This window comes from Emys orbicularis, chromosome 4, assembly GCF_028017835.1.
Source record: "Emys orbicularis isolate rEmyOrb1 chromosome 4, rEmyOrb1.hap1, whole genome shotgun sequence".
NCBI lineage: Eukaryota > Metazoa > Chordata > Testudines > Emydidae > Emys > Emys orbicularis.
In genome coordinates this window covers 67,407,996-67,427,147 of record NC_088686.1, presented here as the reverse complement: position 1 = coordinate 67,427,147, position 19,152 = coordinate 67,407,996, and the positions used below count along the sequence as shown (strand labels likewise).

Genomic DNA, 19,152 nt, shown 5'->3' with positions numbered 1-19,152 from the left:
ACTCTTAAATATCTCCAGAGATGGAGATTCCACAACCTCCCTAGGCAATTTATTCCAGTGTTTAACCACCCTGACAGTTAGGAACTTTTTCCTAATGTCCAGCCTAAACCTCCCTTGCTGCAATTTAAGCCCATTGCTTCTTGTTCTATCCTTAGAGGCTAAGGTGAACAAGTTTTCTCCCTCCTCCTTATGACACCCTTTTAGATACCTGAAAACTGCTATCATGTCCCCTCTCAGTCTTCTCTTTTCCAAACTAAACAAACCCAATTCTTTCAGCCTTCCTTCATAGGTCATGTTCTCAAGACCTTTAATCATTCTTGTTGCTCTTCTCTGGACCCTCTCCAATTTCTCCACATCTTTCTTGAAATGCGGTGCCCAGAACTAGACACAATACTCCAGTTGAGGCCTAACCAGCGCAGAGTAGAGCGGAGGAATGACTTCTCGTGTCTTGCTCACAACACACCTGTTAATACATCCCAGAATCACATTTGCTTTTTTTGCAACAGCATCACACTGTTGACTCATATTTAGCTTGTGGTCCACTATAACCCCTAGATCCCTTTCTGCCGTATTCCTTCCTAGACAGTCTCTTCCCATTCTGTATGAGTGAAACTGATTGTTCCTTCCTAAGTGGAGCACTTTGCATTTGTCTTTGTTAAACTTCATCCTGTTTACCTCAGACCATTTCTCCAATTTGTCCAGATCATTTTGAATTATGACCCTGTCCTCCAAAGCAGTTGCAATCCCTCCCAGTTTGGTATCATCTGCAAACTTAATAAGCGTACTTTCTATGCCAATATCCAAGTCGTTAATGAAGATACTGAACAGAGCCGGTCCCAAAACAGACCCCTGCGGAACCACACTTGTTATGCCTTTCCAGCAGGATTGGGAACTATTAATAACAACTCTCTGAGTACGGTTATCCAGCCAGTTATGCACCCACCTTATAGTAGCCCCATCTAAATTGTATTTGCCTAGTTTATCGATAAGAATATCATGCGAGACCGTGTCAAATGCCTTACTAAAGTCTAGGTATATCACATCCACAGCTTCTCCCTTATCAACAAGACTCGTTATCCTATCAAAGAAAGCTATCAGATTGGTTTGACACGATTTGTTCTTTACAAATCCATGCTGGCTATTCCCTATCACCTTACCACCTTCCAAGTGTTTGCAGATGATTTCCTTAATTACTTGCTCCATTATCTTCCCTGGCACAGAAGTTAAACTAACTGGTCTGTAGTTTCCTGGGTTGTTTTTATTTCCCTTTTTATAGATGGGCACTATATTTGCCCTTTTCCAGTCTTCTGGAATCTCTCCCGTCTCCCATGATTTTCCAAAGATAATAGCTAGAGGCTCAGATACCTCCTCTATTAGCTCCTTGAGTATTCTAGGATGCATTTCATCAGGCCCTGGTGACTTTCAGGCATCTAATTTTTCTAAGTGATTTTTAACTTGTTCTTTTTTTATTTTATCTGCTAAACTTACCCCCTTCCCATTAGCATTCACTATGTTAGGCATTCCTTCAGACTTCTCGGTGAAGACCGAAACAAAGAAGTCATTAAGCATCTCTGCCATTTCCAAGTTTCCTGTTAATGTTTCTCCCTCTTCACTGAGCAGTGGGCCTACCCTGTCTTTGATCTTCCTCTTGCTTCTAATGTAGTGATAAAAAGTCTTCTTGTTTCCCTTTATTCCTGTAGCTAGTTTGAGCTCATTTTGTGCCTTTGCCTTTCTAATCTTGCCCCTGCATTCCTGTGTTGTTTGCCTATATTCATCCTTTGTAATCTGTCCTAGTTTCCATTTTTTATATGACTCCTTTTTATTTTTTAGATCATGCAAGATCTCGTGGTTAAGCCAAGATGTTCTTTTGCCACATTTTCTATCTTTCCTAACCAGCGGAATAGCTTGCTTTTGGGCCCTTAATAGTGTCCCTTTGAAAAACTGCCAACTCTCCTCAGTTGTTTTTCCCCTCAGTCTTGATTCCCATGGGACCTTACCTATCAGCTCTCTGAGCTTACCAAAATCCGCCTTCCTGAAATCCATTGTCTCTATTTTGCTGTACTCCCTTCTACCCTTCCTTAGAATTGCAAACTCTATGATTTCATGATCACTTTCACCCAAGCTGCCTTCTACTTTCAAATTCTCAATGAGTTCCTCCCTATTTGTTAAAATCAAGTCTAGAACAGCTTCCCCCCAGTAGCTTTTTCAACCTTCTGAAATAAAAAGTTGTCTGCAATGCAGTCCAAGAATTTGTTGGATAGTCTGTGCCCCGCTGTGTTATTTTCCCAACATATATTTGGATAGTTGAAGTCCCCCATCACCACCAAATCTTGGGCTTTGGATGATTTTGTTAGTTGTTTAAAAAAAGCCTCATCCACCTCTTCCACCTGGTTAGGTGGCCTGTAGTAGACTCCTAGCATGACATCACCCTTGTTTTTTACCTCTTTTAGCCTAACCCAGAGACTCTCAACACTTCCGTCTCCTATGTCCATCTCCACCTCAGTCCAAGTGTGTACATTTTTAATATATAAGGCAACACCTCCTCCCTTTTTCCCCTGTCTATCCTTCCTGAGCAAGCTGTACCCATCCACACCAACATTCCAATCATGTGTATTATCCCACCAAGTTTCAGTGATGCCAACAATGTCATAGTTGTATTTATTTATTAGCACTTCCAGTTCTTCCTGCTTATTACCCATACTTCTCACATTTGTATATAGGCATCTAAGATACTGGTTTGATCTTGCCTCCCAGTTTTGCGCTGACCCTCCTTTCTCTCTGCCATTATAGCCCACCTCCTTCTTGTTTCCGACCCATCTCCCAGGTCTCCATATTCCCCACTTACCTGTGGGCTTTGCTCACCTGTCCCCGTCGAACCTAGTTTAAAGTCAAGGCAATCATCATAGATTGATCTATAGTTTAGATATTGCAGTATTATTGGTAAAAAAAAACTGTTCATGATTTCCTTGTCTTTTATAGCTGGTATAAATTGGTTTAGCTGTACTTTAATTTTTATGGATCTATGCCAATTTATACCACCTGAAAATCTGACCCATATGATTTTTAACCTGTCATTGTCACTTTAAGCAAAAGAATTGTTCTTGTTTAAAATCTTATGAGATCAATAAGCTGTTTTAAACAACACAGAAAAACTGGATCTCTGATAATATTACAGACTACTAATTTCCCCCCCTTATGCCTACCGTCATGTGATCAAAACTCTTTTGGTCTGATTTGCAGTTACACCATTTGTGCACTAGAGACAGGGCTGGGGGTGATAGTTTTAAGCCATCTTTGTGCTCACTGTATTCAGGAACCAGGCAAGCACTGACCAGGCCTCTGTTGCAAATTGGGGCTGTTCTAATTTATGGTCTGCTTCCCCAGGCCACCTAAGTGCCCTGGGAAACTGAGACTAGGCATAAGCAAGTGCAGCCCACTCACGTCCTAACATGTCCACAATCTGCCTTCTTTACTGTGCGCTGAGAGCACAGACAGCACCAAGCCCTTTTGTTGGTATTATATCAGTGGAGGAGGACCTCTGAACCAAGGGATATTCACTGGCGGCTGTATCCACACCGTTTAAGTCTCTTTATGTTGCCATAAAACGAGCCTTAGTGTAAGTGAAAATTGGACCTCCATGTTTCTCTGTTGTGGCTTATTATATGTCATAGTTCCTTGTTGTCAGGGCCTGGGAAGTAGGTGGTCTGACACAGTGGTCAGAGCAGGAGTTGGGCAATGGGAGCAAGGATCAGAACCAGAGGATGGATGCCAGAGTCAAGGGTCAAGCCAGAGTCAAAGCCAGGAATCAGAGCCGAAGGTCAGGACCAGAGTCAGAGGCCAGAGCTGAATTAGAGTCAGAGAGTCAGTCAAGCCAAGGGTCAGAGAACAGGAGCAGGAACCAGGAAAAAGGCAGGGCTGAAGTCAGGAACCACATCAAGGCTGGGAGTAGCAACAGCAAGCCAGGATCCACTTTGTTGCACAGAGAACTTCTTGTATCCCTTCTGGCTTAAATAGTGTTCCTGGTCCAATCAGTGGCTCCAGACATCCTCCAACCAGGGCCTTGTGGGTGGTACTTTCAGTGGAATGTAAGGCCCCAGGGCTCCCAATTTGCTAGTCCCTGCCAGAGCTGTTTGGTGGCGTTGTGGATACAGCAGCAGCCAATGGGCCCAGGTTCAGGACCTGTGGCTCCTCATGCTTGTTTGATAAATACAGAGGTGTGAAAAGAGAGATTCACAGCACTGGAGAAAAAGGCCAAAGCTTATTTTGTTATATGGTTTCTTCAAACCACAAAATATTTTGCAGTTTTTGTCGGGTAAAATGAAATACAAGCTCTTGTTGCTTCCAAAATGCCTTCTCAGTTGGGTGAAATGCTTTGTGGGCTCAGTCCCTAAGCTCTTAAAAATAGTGTCGTGTCTGGGAGCCCTTCCCTGGATGATGTAGTTTAACTCCAAACCAGGTAGACTACTATCAGAAAAGACACCATGGGCACCCTAGCCAGCTAGAAACTTGGAGCCTTCAGGGAAGACAAGTGAGGAGTAAGGAAGAGCAAAACCTTATTAAGATGATTCTTTTCATCCTGAACCTTAATTTCTACAAATCGATAAGGCCAGGACTTCTCATAGGATAGTTTTTACTCAGAAAGAAGTTCACAGATGAAATTGCGTAAAATCTTTTCTTATTGTAAAATGTACCAAGTTTGCCCAGAAGCCAGACACCACCATTTTCACATTAAACCCGACAGAAATGGCAACATTTTGCCCTTCAGCAGCTTTCAGAATTGTCACAAAAACAAATGTTTCATGTTTTACTTACAAATATTCCTGAAGCAACAATTGATACCTTTGCACAACTACACGGGGAGGGTACTCATTGCTCCACGACCCTTATGTAGCAAAGGGTATATTCTGCAATTGCTCCCCAGTGGAGTTCCACACTGCCACCAAAGGGAGTTCTACCTGCAGAATCAGGGCATTATATTTCACGTCCCGGCTCACTTGACCTGATAACTCAGAACATGCCAGATATCCTCAGATGCCTCAACTTCGCCTATGAAATATTTGCAGCTCATATTTTCATTGTTATTTTCCTTTCTGCTTCTGAGCCTCAGGCCTCCTCTAAGCAGCCAAGAAGTAACACATGGGCAATGACAATGTCACTGTACATTGTGGCAGCCCCTGCATCATCAACACTGCTGTCTAGTCACCTCCATGCACTCTCCCTTCAAGCTCTGGCTCCACCCCAGCTGCACCACAGCCAGGGGTAACAGCTGTACAGTCTTAGTACCAAATGTCACAGCCATCAGTGCAACATTGGTAATCCATGTATATATTGTGGAGCAGATCTTACAGCTGTTCTTTGCACAGAATTGTCACTGATTTCACACGAGAGTTCCGTGAGTGGAGCAATGCAAAGTTCTGTTCTAATGAAGGGTGAGTCCTTAAAAATATATGGACAGATACACAGGTCTGATGTAAGCATCTGTAACCCTTCTGCCAGGTGGAGTCTGCAGCAACAAGGGCCAGGTTCAATATCTAGGGATTCCTTTTAGCAATACAAAACAGAACTGGCTCGAGCCTCACCTGGTAATCTGGGAAAATTAAACACCACCTTTGGGTGCTTCTAAGAGGCAATACTTCCCCTGTCACAAGCACTGAGTCTGTGTAGAGCAAGGGAAACTTTTAATAAATGGGGAAAAGGAACCTGGCATTAATTTGGGAAAACACCACTACCACAATTTGAAAGCAAATGACCATGAGCAAGCAAACACCCCAGAGCATGCTGGGCAGTGTCCTTTGCCTCAATTTCTCACCTTGCAGCATGAAAGTCCAACAACAAATGTTCCTTTAACACATCATTCCTCTCTCCCTCCACTGCACCCCACTCACAGTTGCTGTCCTTGGTCAGTGAAGACCCACAGTTCAGAGGTACATGCATATGAATTCACCGCCCATCGAGGGTAAGGGGGGATGCATCAAGCAATGCCTCAGCTACTGCGCTGCCGCTGCAACTGGCTCACAAGGACTCTCAATGGAGTCTAATTAGCTCTGTCTTTAAACAGTACAAAGGGGAGAGTCAAATGTTGTCCATGGCTCTTAGGCAGAGCCCACACCCCTATGTCAGAACACCTGTCTCCACATTCTCTCTCCTTCACTGGGATTTGGCATCCCTAACTCCTACTTAGTGAGTGAGATTCAGTTTAGGGAGAGCTCCTCATTCAGGACAGGCTAAGTACAGTTCTGCTATCCTTTTTTCATACAATAAGGATAACATTTCATTACCACTGCACTCAGTACTAAAGTGATTTATAACCCAACACCAGCCAAAAGTGATCATTTTGGCAAATCAGCTCCACCATGCTGTGCACTTAGGCAGAGTAGGCATGTCTATACAAACACAGTCTTTTCCCCCAACTCAACACTAGATATCAGGGGAGAGCTCATTCAGACCCTACTTACACATCCATCAAGAGTCACCTGGCCCATTGGGTCACATATTTGATGCTCATTCTTTGAAAGCATAATTTAAAACCTATAATCTTTTAAACTTTTCAAAGGGGCCTTGGGAAGATTCTTGTGGAGTAAATCTAGGGGGCAGTCACAGTCAAGGTGGACAGGACTTTGCAGATCTGACGGCCTCTTGCTTCAATGTGCCTTCTAATCCACCTCATTTTAACAAAGATGGCACTGTGCAAGTGGCAGGTTTCCAGACATCATAAAAATCATATATCATATTATAAATAGCACCTGGTATTAAGGGTTATAACTTAATTTTAAAGACACACACACACATGCAAATAAATCCATATAATCTACATTTCTCTCCTCTGACATGTGTGATCATCTTACTAATTAAAAGTAGCCTACCCGTGCTATTTTTAGTCTTGCAGTCTCAGCCTAGGTGTTTAAACCGCTGTAGTTTCCCATCTGCTTTGGAAATGATTTAATAATCAGATAGGCAGAAGCTTAGTTTTCATAAGCTGGGATAATCCATCAGGGCGATGAGTGGAAGGAAAATATATTTTAATGAATACATGGAGGGAAAACATTGATGCTTTTATATTATAGTGAAAGCCATTGGGTCCATTCCTGTCTTGTTGCTGGTAGCACATAATATTTCCCACATTTAATAAAAGGAGAAACAGATGATGGTTCCCTTATTGCATGCTGCAGATATTGAATATTTCCATTGCCTGAAGTCCAACTGGTAGTTAGTCCAGTGCCAATTCTGAGATTAAAACCATGATTTCCATCCTTTGCAGGTTGCATATGTGTGACTACCAGAGCTGAGCTTGCGCTATAAAGTTCAGATCAGAATCCAAACTTTTCCAAAATTGTAACATTCCGGGCGGCTGCCACCATGAGAAAACCAGCATGAAAGCCAGTGACACTATTGAGCACCAGGGGTCCCACACTCCATTCCTACTTGACATTTATATGAACAAAAAGAGCACTCGCAGTTACAATAGCTAGGATTTTTTTTTTTTGTAAATGACCAGGAGTCTCAGTCTTTATGCTTCAGGCCATAAAATGATCACCAGTCATGGTCGAAAAGGAATTCTAGCCAAGGGATACTTTTGTATGGTTTAGGTTTATTTGGGTGTTTCAAAACTTCCTCTAATTCATTAGCCACTGTAAGGAGATAGGATACTGGCCTAAATAGACCATTGGTCCTAACTGGTATGGCAGTTCTTATGTACTTCTCTTCCACTTAATGAATATTGCAAAGATAGTTGTATGGCCAAAGAGAAGTAAAAATGTGCTGCTATCAGCATCACCTATCAAATGGCCTCCAATGCAATAATGGTGCCTGTCAAATACCAGCCCAACCCAAAGTGCCTAGCCATAGAGCAAGTGTACAGGATGTAATGGTTGATGCCAATTCATTGGCCTGGGAAGGTGTATATGTCATACTTCTGGCTAAAGCAGTAAGGATGTTGTGAAGGATAATTATTAGCGCCTATGGAACAATCCCCTCATGTACGTGCTCGCTCTCTCTCTCTCTCTCTTTGCTAGTGCAGTGGAATTTATGTTTGTGTCATTTGTATAAACTTGTTACAGAATGTTTCACAGCTGCTTACAGTCTATGTATGCACATACAAGTTAAATGTAGATTACAGTACAGCTCATACAGCTAGCATCTGTATGGTGTAGTAAAACATGAAGTGGAAAGGAATCCAACAGTCAGAGAGAATGAATGAGTGCAGGGAGATTCAAAGAATCAGGGAGAACAGGGCCTGGGGTGGCACATGCTAAGGGGCGGCATTCCGTCCATTCTTGGGGCGGCACAGTCCATTTTTTGCTTCGGCAGTTCAGGCGGCTTTTTTTTTTTTTTTTTTTGCTTGGGGCGGCAAAAATGGTAGAGCCAGCCCTGAGGGAGAAGGCTACTTAGGTAGAAATATGAAAATTGAGACATTGGTATCAAGAACACTGACTGGTAGTATAAATCCTGTGGATACATCTTCCTGAGGATTCTCCCCACATCAGAGGCACAGAGCCACCTGACTGGCATCTACACCACCCTTCATCCTGGTGTTGTGGATGTGAGCAGGGAAAAGGGGCATGGCCATAGTATTCCTATATCCTGGCTATACTCAGTTGCCGGGGTTATTGGCAACCATGGGTAATTTAGGGCAGCTTTGCTGCTGATCTAACATATTCCAGGAACCAGGCTGGCTCCAGGATTGGAGGAGTCTAAAGATGCATCTTTGTTTTGTGATACCCTTTTTTGGTATAGAGATGTAGGAAACCATTTTAGAAGCTTTGTTCATTTTCAAATGTATTTCACAATAGACTCAGACTGATAACTGTTTGATGGGTGATTAGGAGTTGCAGTAGTGGGTCCCTGTTAGCCAATCAACCTGCAGTAGCTGTAAGATTATTTGTATACTAAAATTCTATTGTCTAGAATGCTGTGAAAGCTGATATGCACAAGTCATATATCTTTGAAAAATCATGGAGGAGGGGAGAGATTTCAGAAGACTGGAAAAGGGCAAATATAGTGCCAATCTATAAAAAGGGAAATAAGGACAATCCCAGGGAATTACAGACCAGTCAGTTTAACTTCTGTACCTGGAAAGATAATGGAGCAAATAAGTAAGCAATCAATTTGCAAACATCTAGAAGAAAGTAAGATGATAAGTAACTGTCAGCATGGATTTGTCAAGAACAAATCTTGTCAAACCAACTTGATAGCTTTCTTTGACAGGGTAACAAGCCTTGTGGATAGGGGGAAGCGGTAGATATGGTATATCTTGACTTCAGTAAGGCTTTTGATATTGTCTCACATGACCACCTCATAAACAAACTAGGGAAATACAACCTAGATGGAGCTACTCTAAGGTGGATGCACAACTAGTTGGAAAACCGTTCCCAGAGAGTAGTTATCAATGGTTCACAGTCATGCTGGAAGGGCATATCGAGTGGGGTCCTGCAGGGATCAGTTCTGGGTCCAGTTCTGTTCAATATCTTCATCAGTGATTTAGATAATGGCATAGAGAGTACACTCATAAAGTTTGTGGATGATACCAAGCTGGGAGGGTTTGCAAGTGCTTTGGAGGATAGGATTAAATTCAAAATGATCCGGACAAAGTGGAGAAATGGTCTGAAGTAAATAGGATGAAATTCAATAAGGTACAAAGTACTCCACTTAGGAAGGAACAATCAGTTGCACACATACAAAATGGGAAATGACTGCCTAGGATGGAGTACTGCGGAAAGGGATCTGGGGGTCATAGTGGACCACAAGCTAAATATGTGTCAACAGTGTAACACTGTTGCAAAAAAAGCAACCATCATTCTGGGATGTATTAGCAGGAGTGTTGTAAGCAAGAGAAGCAATTCTTCCATTCTACTCCGCGCTGATTAGGCCTCCACTGTAGTATTGTGTCCAGTTCTGGGCGCCACATTTCAGGAAGGATGTGGACAAATTGGAGAAAGTCCAGAGAAGAGCAACAAAAATGATTAAAGGTCTAGAAAACATGATGTATGAGGGGAGATTGAAAAAATTGGGTTTGTTTAGTCTGAAAAAGAGAAGACCGAGGAGAGACATGATAACAGTTTTCAAGTACATAAAAGGTTGTCATAAGGAGGAGGGAGAAAAATTGTTCTTCTTAACCTCTGAGGATAGGACAAGAAGCAATGGGCTTAAATTGCAGCAAGGGAGATTTAGGTTGGACATTAGGAAAAACTTCCTAACTGTCAGAGTGGTTAAGCACTGGAATAAATTGCCTAGGGAGGTTGTGGAGTTTCCATCATTGTAGATTTTTAAGAGCAGGTTAGACAAACACCTGTCAGGGATGGTCTAGATAATACTTAGTCCTGCCATGAGTGCAGGGGACTGGATTAGATGACCTCTGTAGGTCCCTTCCAGTCCTATGATTCTATATATGTATTAGTGAAATCTATTTAGATAATAATGTAGGACTTTACATGGTAGCTGGCTGCAGGATTTTTGCTATATTTGTTAAATATTCACCAGTCTAGAGTCAACAGCTGACAGTAAATGCTGGTGACATCTGAAAACAAGTAGGCAAATTTGATGTGTAAAAGTGAATTTTAGAGCCAATTTTCAGCAGTAGATAGAGAGCAGAGTATACAGTATCTAATTCAAATAGGAGGGACACTGCCTGCCCTGAGGGAAATTATATGACTATAACAGAATCAAAATATTCTAGTGACAGTGTGAACCACAAGAGTCAATGAAACCCAAAGAACCTTAAAGTCACCATTCTTCTGTTTTTTAATTTATATTACACATAAATCAGACTCCTGGGTCTATGCCCTACGTGGGATGCCATTCCTTCCTTGCTTTGCTGTACCATGTCCCACGCACAACCTCTTTCCCCTCCCTACTATCCCCACCCTGCATATTATGCAGTCCTTTCCCTGCTGCCTCCCTTTTTGCCACTTTCATACCCCCACCTCCTTTACTTTACCCCTAGTTCTTGGTCACTGCTGCTGCCTCATGCTACTCTGCTTATTATGTGCACTCATTTTGTCTGCCATTGGAGTAATTTTTCCATCACACTCCAAGAGCCCAATCCCTATTGGTTTAATGTCATAATCCATGAGGATGATGTCATACATGTGAAAAGTGTGGATGGGATCTCATCATTCACAGCTGAATGAATTATATTTTACATGGATTCTAATGTGATATTTTATAAATGTTTATGATGTGAACATTGTGAAAGGAGGCTTCTGGTTGGATGATGTGTAAGTACCTGGTATAGTCACACAACAAGCCGGGACTTTCTTTTTTTTAACTTGTTCCCTGAAAATCATGTAGACCTTTCAGTTCACCTTTATTTACCTGTGGCTTTCCAAACACTGGACAAATGCAACATAGATAAATAGGTGACATCATGAGAGGGCATGGAAACGATTCACCACTTGCACTATAAGAAAACAAATGTGCCACCTGGCCTAAAATTAAAAGTCAAAGACACTGGTGAACAGAGAATAAATACACCCAAACTGCAACAAGCATAAAGGGGCAGTATCCTGAGATGCAAGCAAAGTGGGTACCAGGAACAGTTAGCTCAGAGAGAGAGAGACACTGAAATAAATGTCAACGCTTCTCAAATGTTGCAGTAAGGGGGCTATCTGGAGATGAAATTGCTTTACCTTCAGGAAGGATATTTTATTAATATAAAAATAATAGTTTGTCCACTCAATATTTTAATCGTTTTATATTTACAATCACTCTAAGAGGGGTGTGACTATACTGGAGAAAGGTACCTGCACTATTTAGGTGGCAGAAAGCAACAGAATGCACCAACAGTGTGAGGGTATCTAATATACATTCACAACATGTCCTCTGTTCATTGTAACACTTATTGTAATTGGTTAATTACCTACCACTGTAGCGGACAGTACAAACATTCTATGCACTTCATGTACTGAATATATGCTGCATGCCGGAGTATACTGCATCTATTCCCTGCATCTACATAATACTATATCTGTATTATGTATATGCTACATGGGCTTACACAGCATGTTTTATCTACTGCAAAAATAGGCTGCATGTATTGCATGTAAGCTGCATATTCTCTTCTACACAAGGGCTTCTTTAAAGATAAGTATTCATAGTTTCTATTGGATATGTTATTCTTCCCATCCCTTCCTAAGAACACTGTTGTATAGTGTAGCTGGCGCAGAATGGCTGCCGCATTACACTCCAGAGGTCACTACATTCCAGCAGTGGGTGAGTGATCCCTGTATATACAGTTTGTAAAGTGCTTTCAGATCCTTCTAGATGAAAGGCGCTACATGAAGTGTAAGACAAAACGATTATTCCTTCGTTGTCTTTTATTCCAGCTACATACAAGCTCTGAACGATTAAATATCAATACATTTCAGCTAGAGATTGAGTTCTGGCTGCTGAATTCAAATCCAGATTTCAAATACCCTCCAATTGACAGATTCAGTTCTGGGCTTTTGTTTGGACCCAGCTCTGATTTCAACTTAGCCTAGTCTAAATTTCCTTCTCAAAACAGGTGCAAGCAAGTGAACTTTGACTTCACAAGTTTCTAGTCTTTTCGTATTATGCAAGATATTTACGTAAGTAATTCCTATTTCCACTAAAGGGAGTTAAGCAAGTAAAGCTCCCTGTTCATGAAGAGAAGAATAGAACCCGATGTTGCATCTGCATTGAAACAGTAACATAGAATGCTGGCTTCTCCTTCAGCATTAATAGGACACATTCTGCCATAGAATTGTGCATTGGCTGTAATAATTTAGGAGTTGTGTATAACATAATTCTATCTACAATTTACCTATTAGATAATATAGAAGATGGGATTTAAAAACTATCTTTTCCCTTCTAGTGAACATCAGAAAATAGCATATATAACTAGTAATCAAGGTATTTTGTGACCTGGAGGATATTTGGGAATTACTTATTTTCACTTCTTAAACATATTAAAGAAGATAACAGCTGTTAGGAGGGAGTTCTAGACTTTGCTATTTTGCTGTTTAAAAAAAACCCTAATCTCCTTTTATCAGCTTTGACATACAGTGGACCAAATCTTGCAGTCCATATTGATACAAAACTATTTCTATGTTCCAGATCACATATTTTGATCACAGTCCTTCTCCAGAGTTTGCTTAGGACTATGCTCCAGTGGCATAAGTTAGAGCAGCCCCAAGGCTGCTCTAACTGATACCAGGACTGGCACAAACTAGTTCTCAGAATCAAGGAGCCATAACTGCTCCTTGACTGAAGAAGATCTTTCTCTCATTAGGTATGAGATTGTAGGGATGATCACCAAGATTTGCAAATGGATCTCTAGGAATTGGTGGGTTTTGAAGTTTGTCTTAGTTCTTTGCTCGTTTTATACTTGGAGGCTATTGTACATTTTACTGCTGTTTGCCATGGTAAAGTACAATGCCTTGGTGAGGTAAACACTTTAAGAATAGGAAATACTCAGTAAATTGAAAATAGAGCAGGGATGGATAATGTTAATTTTAATTCACCTGTTGTCCAAGCATGTGCCCATAGAGATATAGCCAGAAACACAACCGGGGCAGGGGAGGAAGGGGAAAGAGCAAACACCCAAGCTTTTGATTTTGGAGAAGAGTAAACTATAGTCGCTTAGACTAACTGTGAGCACTAGTGAGATAGAATATCACAGTCAAATGTCTCCAGATAAGAGGTCCAGTCTGCAATGTTTTGGAAGGAACTCTTGAGAACACAGTGGTAAGAAGTGGTTGGCATGGCTGGAAATGAAGTGAGCTGTTATTTGTATACCTAATGTTGAAAGCTTGGTTTGTATTACGTGCTTGGTTTGTATTCTCTGTAAGGCATGTTTTTTGGTGGTATTGTCCATTACTTTTGTGTATACTAATTTAAATGTTTTTAATTTATGTGACTGTCTGTGTGGATTTAGTGTTCAACTAAGTTATTTTACTTTATCATTATTGGGTTTCTTTAACCTTCTTTCATATTTATCTTTTGTTTTCTTAATTTGTTACTTATCTTATGTTGGCAACATGTCTTTTTGTGGAAAAAGTCTAATAAAAAGAACATGTAAAAAATGAAATTGCCCTAAGATCCATACAGAAATCTAGCAATGAAAAGATGGACAGTGTTGGAAAATCTCTTTCTCGAGGAACAGTTTGGTGGGTAGCAACACTCTCTTGTTCAATACCCAATTAATGTGCCTATGCCACTTTAGTTAAGATTTGCTTCAGTCCAAAATGTCAAGAATATCTATCACCACATGAGAAATGTCATGTTCAAGCCTAAACCCAGGTTTGATTGAAGTACCATTTGTTTGCCTCCAAAAGAAAGATGTACATAGCTTCAAGTCTCAGCTCTCCTGGAGGGTGATTTGCATAGGGATCAAACAAACAGGGGAAATGGCAGCAAGGAGTGTATGCGGGGGGCAGGTGGCAGGAAAACCGACAGTTACATCTGAATCCATTTCTTGAAGTCCTAACTTGATGTCAAAGGAGGGTGGCAGGAACTGTGGACAGGAACTCTCATAGAATTAAACTCATCTGGTCTGGGTCAGTCTGGCGTGGGAAGCCCTCCCACATACCTCCTCTTTGCCATCCCATAACCACCAAATTCCCCATAGGATAAACACTGCCCAGGTAAGTAATTGATAGAGTGCATGCTGATTAGTGCATGCTGATGCTGATAATGTCTGCATGTGTCTGTGTGCTGGCCAGAGCACGTTAAAGTATTCTGAAACCACAAAAACTGGCCAAAACAAAACTTTCTTTTTTTGAAGACGGTTACTTCACAATTTCCTCCAAATCTCCTAGCTATGTAGGCAGCCTGTTGTATACAGCGTTGTATACATATTTCCATTGTATACAGCATTAGGAAAGTACAAGATGGGGAATAACACAACACACAAAGACGCACAATCCGTTAAAGCAGGCTAGAAAGAAATGCTGTTCTCTATTTATGCAGAGAGCCTGATGGAAAGTTTGCTTTCATTTGGCTTTTTGCCTCTATGGGGCAGTTGTGCTTAATTACTGTATTACACTTCATTAAGAAGCTGAATGTTAATGGAATTTTAAATCTTAATTCAGCAGCAGGTCAGCTAGGGCCCAAACCTGCAAGATGTTAATCATCTCCTGAGACATAGTGAGTACCCTTCACTTCAATAGATTGTGGCATGAGCTGAGGGTGCTCAGCACCTCAGAGGATTGGATCCCTAAGTCCCACAGCTGATCAAATAGTAGAATGGACTGGACAGTCAAAAGTCAGATTCTGAATATGAATCGCCAAAGTCCTTTTTAAGAATTCCCTGAAAATTCCCTTGGGGTTAATCCAGTTTCAAATTACACACTGCTTCCCCACCACAGCCACAGTCTGTCCCTATTTCTAAAACTGCAACTACTGCAAATGGTAGAGTTCAAGAGTAACAAACTCATTCCGCTCCATAAACAGAGCTGAGGAGTACCTTCCCCACCTGCAATAGATATGGACTGGATCCTCTCTTGACACCTACAGTGAAGTACAACTGTTTGCAGGGGAACAGCTGAAAAAAGGAACTAACACCTTTTCCTTTCCAAAACTCTCCAGCAATACCCCTAAAGCTGTAACATACTGTTTGAGTGAGAAAAGTCTGGCTAGTTGGTTGTTGCTGCTATAACTACCAATGAAGAACATCTTGCTGCTGAAAGACTTTAGGTGTGTGGGGTTTTTTGGTTGGTGGTTTTTGTTTGTTTTTAAGATTTAGCCCCTGTTGAAGGTCTACTCCCACGACCATGCCCACTTTTATCCTTGACTTAAGTGGATCAGCATATGTGTTTGACAGTCAGAAATCAATATTTGGTGGGTGTAGGCTGAAATCAAAATCATATACTGTATAAAGCCAGCACCATGGCAGGATGGGAGGGAAGTTGGGTTGGTTTTATTTTAATAGATACAAATGGCAGAAAATATGCATTTTGTTTAGAACTTCTATTAAGAAAGTGCAAATCCAGAGTGTCATATTTTACCATCATAGCCACACTGACAGCCAAACCCTGGACTCCTTAGTCAGTGCTCCCAACGAGGCAATTTTCACCGAGTCAAGACTGTGGGATTTGGCCCAAAATATCCTTTGGGGTTTTAACTTTTTTGGCATCTATCATACCTAAGTGAGGATCAATTTAACTGCTTCCAGTCTTTCTCCTGGTTGACTTCTACATCTCAGCTAGACAAGTCCCAAAGATGGGACATGATATTGGGATCAAATTAACACAAACCCATACTCACAGACCCCCTACTTTGCAATCTGTGCATTCAGCTTTGCACCCACAATCACTGCCTTCATAAATAACAGAATTTGTGTGAGAAGGATTCAGAAATCCCATTTGCCAGGGGAGGCTGATGATGTCTCAAAGTGAGGCTATGAAACTGACAGCAAATTTTGTAGAAAAATGGCATTGTGATAGCATAGACTGCCCCTTTAAAGGCAGTGGTGCCTAGGGCCCAGCCAGCCCAGCCCAGTCCAGTCACAGGACATGGCCCTTTAAGATTTTGAAAGGTCTGATACAGAATCATAGAAGGTTAAGGTTGGAAGAGACCTCAGGAGGTCATCTAGTCCAATCCCCTGCTCAAAGCAGGACCAACCCCAACTAAATCATCCCAGCCAGGGCTTTGTCAAACTGGGCCTTAAAAACCTCTAAGGATGCAGATTCGACCACTTCCCTAGGTAACCCAGTCCAGTGCTTCACCACCCTCCTAGTGAAATAGTTTTTCCTAATATCCAACCTAGACCTCCCCCACTGCAACTTGAGACCATTGCTCTTTGTTCTGTCATCTGCCACCACTGAGAACAGCCTAGCTCCATCCTCTGTGGAACCCCCTGTGATGGGTTCAGTCACAGAGAGTCCCCTTGGGACTGTCAGCTGATGTGCCAAAATTACCTCTGAGCCCATTTTCCCTGCCAGTTTGGGACTTCCAGAACCCTGCCTTGTTGAGCCAGACACGCTAGCTTGTTGCAACACAGACTCAGGGTTTGGGCCACACCCCCAAAGCTGCAGACTTTTACCAAAAACAGCTCAGCAGGTTACCTCTCCAGCACCCAGACATCCAGTTCCCAATGGGATCCAACCCCCAAATAAATCTGTATTACTCTGTATAAAGCTTATACAGGGTAAATTCATAAATTGTTCACCCTCTATATCACTGATAGAGAGATATGCACAGCTGTTTGCTCCCCTAGGTATTAAGCACTTACTCTGGGTTTATTAATAAACAAAAGTGATTTTATCAAGTATAAAAAGTAGGATGTAAGTGGTTTCAAGTAATAACAGACAGAACAAAGTAAGTCACCAAGCAAAATAAAGCAAAAACATGCAAGTCCAAACCTAATACATTAAGAAACTGATTACAGGTAATATCTCGCTCTCAGAGATGTTCCAATAAGCTTCTTTCACAGACTAGACTCCTTCCTAGTCTGGGCCCAATCCTTTCCCCTGGTACAGTCCTTGTTAGTTCCAGCAGACATCTTAGGTGGTAAGCAGGAGCTTTCTCATGACTGGCCGCCCCCTTTGTCCTGTTCCACCCCCTTCTATAGCTTTGACACAAAGCGGGAAGCTTTTGTTTCTCTGGGTCCCCACCCCTCCTTCTAAATGGAAAAGTACCAGATTTAAGATGGATTCCAGTATCCTGTGACATGGACACGTCCTGTGAGACCTCATTCTTCATTACCCACAGGCTGGCCCACACATACACAGGAAAGCTTGGAGGTAAATAAACCCATTCACAGTTCATTGATTCTGAAGCACCCTTAATGGCTTCCACTAAATATGTTTACAACAGTAATACAAGTTTATATCTTATTCTCTTAACTCCAGACATAGAAATAATACATGCAAACAAATAGGAAGAACACACTCAGTAGATTGTAGTCTTTGTAATGATGCCTTACAAGAGACCTTTTGCATAAAGCATATTCCAGTTGCATCATATTCACAAGCATATTTTCATAAAGCATATGGAATGCAACGTCACACACCCCTTCAGATAGTTGAAGGCAGCTATCAAATCCCCCCTCACTCTTCTCTTCTGCAGACTAAATAAGCTCAGTTCCCTCAGCTTCTCCTCATAAGTCATGTGCCCCAGCCCCCTAATAATTTTTGTTGCCCTCCGCTGGACTCTCTCCAATTTTCCACATCCTTTCTGTAGTAGGGGGTCCAAAACTGGATGCAATACTCCAGATGTGGCCTCACCAGTGCTGGCAATGCTCCTACTAATGCAGCCCAATATGCAGTTAAGACTTTTTGGCAACAAGGGCACACTGTTGACTCATGTATCAGAGGGGTAGCCGTGTTAGTCTGAATCTGTAAAAAGCAACAGAGGGTCCTGTGGCACCTTTAAGACTAACAGAAGTATTGGGAGCATAAGCTTTCGTGGGTAAGAACCTCACTTCTTCAGATGCAAGTAATGGAAATCTCCAGAGGCAGGTATAAATCGGTATGGAGATAACGAGGTTAGTTCAATCAGGGAGGGTGAGGTGCTCTGCTAGCAGTTGAGGTGTGAACACCAAGGGAGGAGAAACTGCTTCTGTAGTTGGATAGCCATTCACAGTCTTTGTTTAATCCTGATCTGATGGTGTCAAATTTGCAAATGAACTGGAGCTCAGCAGTTTCTCTTTGGAGACTGGTCCTGAAGTTTTTTTGCTGTAAGTTGGCTACCTTTACATCTGCTATTGTGTGGCCAGGGAGGTTGAAGTGTTCTCCTACAGGTTTTTGTATATTGCCATTCCTGATATCTGACTTGTGTCCATTTATCCTCTTGCGTAGTGACTGTCCAGTTTGGCCAATGTACATAGCAGAGGGGCATTGCTGGCACATGATGGCATATATAACATTGGTGGACGTGCAGGTGAATGAGCCGGTGATGTTATAGCTGATCTGGTTAGGTCCTGTGATGGTGTTGCTGGTGTAGATATGTGGGCAGAGTTGGCATCGAGGTTTGTTGCATGGGTTGGTTCCTGAGTTAGAGTTGTTATGGTGCGGTGCGTGGTTGCTGGTGAGAATATGCTTAAGGTTGGCGGGTTGTCTGTGGGCGAAGACTGGCCTGCCTCCCAAGGTCTGTGAAAGTGAGGGATCATTGCCCAGGATGGGTTGTAGATCACTGATGATGCGTTGGAGAGGTTTAAGCTGAGGACTGTAGGTGATGGCCAGTGGAGTTCTGTTG

The 19,152-nt window shown here is 42.0% G+C and overlaps 1 protein-coding gene across 1 annotated transcript in view; it reads left to right on the top strand.

Annotated features, from left to right (window-relative positions):
• The window catches only part of RGS6 (regulator of G protein signaling 6), a 502,429-nt gene that overhangs the window by 469,854 nt on the left and 13,423 nt on the right, over positions 1–19,152 (top strand). Inside the window, exon 17 of the mRNA XM_065403307.1 lies at positions 12,147–12,207. Within this exon, the coding sequence (XP_065259379.1) occupies positions 12,147–12,207 (61 nt within the window). The remainder of the gene's footprint in view (positions 1–12,146; positions 12,208–19,152) is intronic.